The sequence below is a fragment of the Helianthus annuus genome, chromosome 1, assembly GCF_002127325.2.
Source record: "Helianthus annuus cultivar XRQ/B chromosome 1, HanXRQr2.0-SUNRISE, whole genome shotgun sequence".
NCBI lineage: Eukaryota > Viridiplantae > Streptophyta > Magnoliopsida > Asterales > Asteraceae > Helianthus > Helianthus annuus.
Genome location: NC_035433.2, coordinates 58,927,260 through 58,931,536, shown reverse-complemented (window position 1 = coordinate 58,931,536; position 4,277 = coordinate 58,927,260). Strand labels below are relative to the sequence as shown.

At 35.1% G+C, this 4,277-nt stretch overlaps 1 protein-coding gene across 1 annotated transcript; it reads left to right on the top strand.

The window, feature by feature from the left end:
* Positions 1-785: 785 nt before the first annotated feature.
* Positions 786-2,364, top strand: LOC110867020 (zeatin O-xylosyltransferase). The gene has a single exon (XM_022116168.2). The coding sequence runs from the start codon at positions 845-847 to the stop codon at positions 2,243-2,245; it is 1,401 nt and encodes a 466-aa protein (XP_021971860.1). The 5' UTR covers positions 786-844; the 3' UTR covers positions 2,246-2,364.
* The last annotated feature ends 1,913 nt before the right edge of the window (positions 2,365-4,277 follow it).

The following is a 4,277-nucleotide window of genomic DNA, read 5'->3' as shown; positions in this document are numbered from 1 at the left end:
GCTACCCCTCAACGCCGTCTCCGTAGTGTAAAAATACCCTTTAACTCTATTTCCGTAGTGTAAAAATATCCCACAACTCCGTTTCCGTTATATAAAGGATAAGGATACCCCTGATCTAAAAAAAAGGATATCCCTAACTTTTTGTTCTAGTTCCGCCACCGAAACCTACCCACAAACAATCAAAGCACTTAGGGTTCCTACACCCGTGAAACAAACCCACGAGCCATACCAAATGGGGTGATGACGGTGTACCCGAGTCGGATAACTAGCCCCCACCTCGCTTCTGTTTAATTGCCAAATGTGTGCACATGAAAAATCTTATCTCCTAAAATAACACAAATAGAAAGCTATTGTTCATGAACAGTAGTAGCATATATGAGAAACCGACAAGGTCATCAACTTTTGAATTTAGTGATGTTAATAAGCACTTTTTGAAATGTTAATTTAAGATAATCTTCTATACATGTAGCAAGTAGCAACTAATGTGTTTTAATATGCTCTTCCATGTTGACTTGACAATAAATTGACTATCTTGGCCTCTTGGGTAATTATCTCAAATCCTTTGATTGAATCGTTAATATTTTAGTTTTTAACCACATATTATTGTCTTGTCAGATGGTTACCAAATATCAATAACATTTTTTTAATATCTTAAACTATTTATTATCTTGTCAACATCATTTTCAAGATTAATTACAAGGTATGTCGTTTTAAAAGACCTACAAAATCAAGACGGCAACCTTTTGTCTATTAACATATGTATATGTATTCGATACAATGACACCTTATTAACACAACAATAACAACAATAAATAATCAAAAATCCATTCAAGAGTCAATATCCATGGAAAACTTAGATGTGGTGGTGGTGGTGGTGCCTTTTGTAGCACAAGGTCATCTCAACCAACTCCTCCACCTCTCCCGTCTTCTATCCACCTATAATCTACCGGTCCATATCGCCGGAACCACCACCCACAACCGCCAAGCAAAGCTTCGTATCCACGGCTGGAACCTCAACTCCGACACAAATATCCACTTCCATGAGTTTGAAACACCTCAGTTCGAATCTCCTCCTCCAAACCCTAATTCCTCCACAAAATTCCCATCACACCTTATCCCATCATTCAAAGCATCATCTCATCTACGCGAACCTTTCGTAAAACTACTCGCTAATATCTCTAACACTGCGAGGCGAGTCGTCGTTATTCATGACTTTCTTATGAGTACGGTCGTTCAAGATGTAGTTTCATTTCCAAATGTAGAAGCCTATGTATTTCATTGTGCATCGGCTTTTACTACGTTTTCATACATGTGGGAAGAGAAAGGAAGACCGTTTTTAGAAGATGACGATGAATCTTATATGCACCTTTCAAAGCTTGCTAATATTCAAGATCTTGTCCCTCCAGAATTTTTTGAGTTCATTTATACTCATGTTGGATGTGAGAAGTTTAATTCCGGCAATATTCACGATACTTCCAAAGTATTTGACAGTAAATTCATCGACTATATTTCGAGAGAAGGGCTTTCTGGTAACACAAAGCAATGGGCAATTGGTCCTTTTAATCCAGTGTCCATAAACAACAACGAAGACAAAGACTCAGGAAAACGACACAAGTCACTCATTTGGCTCGATAAACAAGTTCAAGACTCGGTGATATATGTTGCATTTGGGTCCACAACTTCAATATCTGATGAGCAGATTCAAGAACTTGCTATTGGATTAGAGAAGAGTGGACAAAAGTTTATATGGGTGCTAAGAGATGCTGATAAAGGTGATATCTTTAAAGGTGAAGGTAGGAATATTGAATTGCCAAAAGGGTTTGAAGAAAGAGTTGAAGGACAAGGTTTAGTGGTGAGGGAATGGGCACCACAGCTAGAGATATTGGCTCATATCGCAACAGGCGGATTCATGAGTCATTGTGGTTGGAACTCGAGCATGGAGGGCATTACTATGGGTGTTCCGATTGCGGCTTGGCCTATGCATTCAGACCAACCAAGAAACGCTACGCTAATAACTGATGTATTAAAGATTGGGGTGAATGTAGGGGATTGGGGGCGTAATGGTGAGGTAGTAACATCTTCTGTTATTGAGAAAGCTATTCGAATATTGATGGATTCTGATGAGGGCAAAGAGATAAGGAAAAGAGCCAACAAACTTGGTGAAGATGTTAGGCAATCTTTGGCAGAAGGTGGTGTTACACGTATGGAGATAAACGCTTTTGTTGATCATTTCACTAGACAATAAATATGTGAAAACAGTTTTTAAGTAATTTGATTTCAATGTATTGATTATTTATGTGTGTGTTTTAACAATATAAAAAGCTTTTCTTTATCATCATTACTTTTGAAAAGCTTTGATTTCAATGGGAAAAAGGAAACAAGTTCTTGCGACAATCACTATTCTGGGTATGAGATTGGATCGGTCTAGTTGAATACCTTTTGTGTGGGCGTGTAAATCAATCGAACTCTCATGAACTTATTCGTCGGTAAGTTTTTTATGTCTGTTTGACTAATAATCAAACGAACATGAACAAAATATTTTGTTTGTTTAATTAAACGAACAAATATAAACACACATTTTGTTCGTTGATATATTTTCGTTTATATTTGTTCGTTTAATTTCTAATAAATACATGAGTAGGTAATAGTTATGCTTATATAAAATAAGCATAAAAGACTATTTATATAAATATAACTAACTAGTAAATACACTTTCTAGTGATAAAAATTAGCTTTAAAATGAAACTTATCATAATTATTCACTAATTAATATATAAAAACTACTTCATGGTTGTTATATTTATGTTTATTTAAGTTTGTTAAATTATGTTTGTTTATGTACGTAAACTGTCCGTTTAAGTTTTATATTTATATGAACAAACATGAACGAACACGAATATGACCGTTATCTAAATGAACAAACATGCACAAAAGGATTTGTTTGATTATATGTTTGTGTTTTAAAGTTAAATGAACGAACACAGACACACATCTGTTCATGTTCGTTCATTTTGTTTACAAGCCTATTTTTAGCCCCATTTAACTAGGCTCGTTAGTCATTGGTTGAATAAATTAACTGGATCCCTGATTATACAAAATTTTTTTAAAAAAAAAACTATGTATACCAAATTTTCAAAAAGAATCTACGTATGTTTTACTTTTCTATTTATGTGATGTTTATTTATTAGTGTTTATAACTTTTAGTTTATTGGAGGCTTTATTTTTATTTTTATTAAAGTATCTGTTATGGTCTTGAGCAGTGAGCTTCTAGTCGTTCATTGGCTTTGACTCTTATGACACATGACAAATATTATTATATCTTTTCTATAAAGTAATACTTTTCTCATAATTGATATTTGACGTTGACAAAATTACAGAAAACAATCTTTATGTTTGCCCTAAACTGCACTTTATACCTTTCACTATGAAATCATCAAAAATCAACCTTTTTGTTCATGTTTTGCTACAAGTTCAACCTTTAACACAAACACCATTAAATTTTCTGGTTAAGTTACCTCACATGTTTTGCATGTGAGGGTATTTTGGTCCTTTCTCGTTTTATGAATACAATTTATATATTTAATTATCTAATTTTAAGAAAACCAAGGATGTGTTGTTAATTTCTTATTGGTTCCTAATTCTCGTGGGACCATCTTCAACATCTCCATACACCTTCCATCATCACTGACCTGGTCACCTCCACCTTTCACTACCGTATCTCGTCAATGAAAACGCATCACCGAACTAGCACTGAACCACCTTATGACTTTTTTGTTGGTTCCAGGTCCCACACCACAAACACACACTCCACACTAAAGATTCTTTGTAAAGTAAATTTGAAGATTAAAAAATGGATGCAGAGAATAAACTTATGGAACTCCCAAAAGCTTGAGCAATTCTTTTAAAAACAGAGTACAAAACAAAAAAAAAAAAAAACAAACTACCACCACTCCTATTTATAACAATTATAATAAAACAAAGAAAATTAACACATCGTCCAACACCGCCTCATGCTGCCGATTGTGAGATTCAGCACCGCCTCCTGCCGCGATCACCCAACCACTCACCTCCGTCACCGTCCACCATCCATTATCATACTCCATCGAAAACTACTATTCCCGTCAACGAAGCTGGTGACGGACGCACGATGGTGTTCAGGTTCGATCTGAGAATCGGGTTGTGATGATCGATTTGGTGTTGTTGATCTTAGATTCGTGCTATTGTTTTTGTATATAAAGAGAGAGAGAGGAATAAAGGCTTTTTTTTAATCTAGGGAA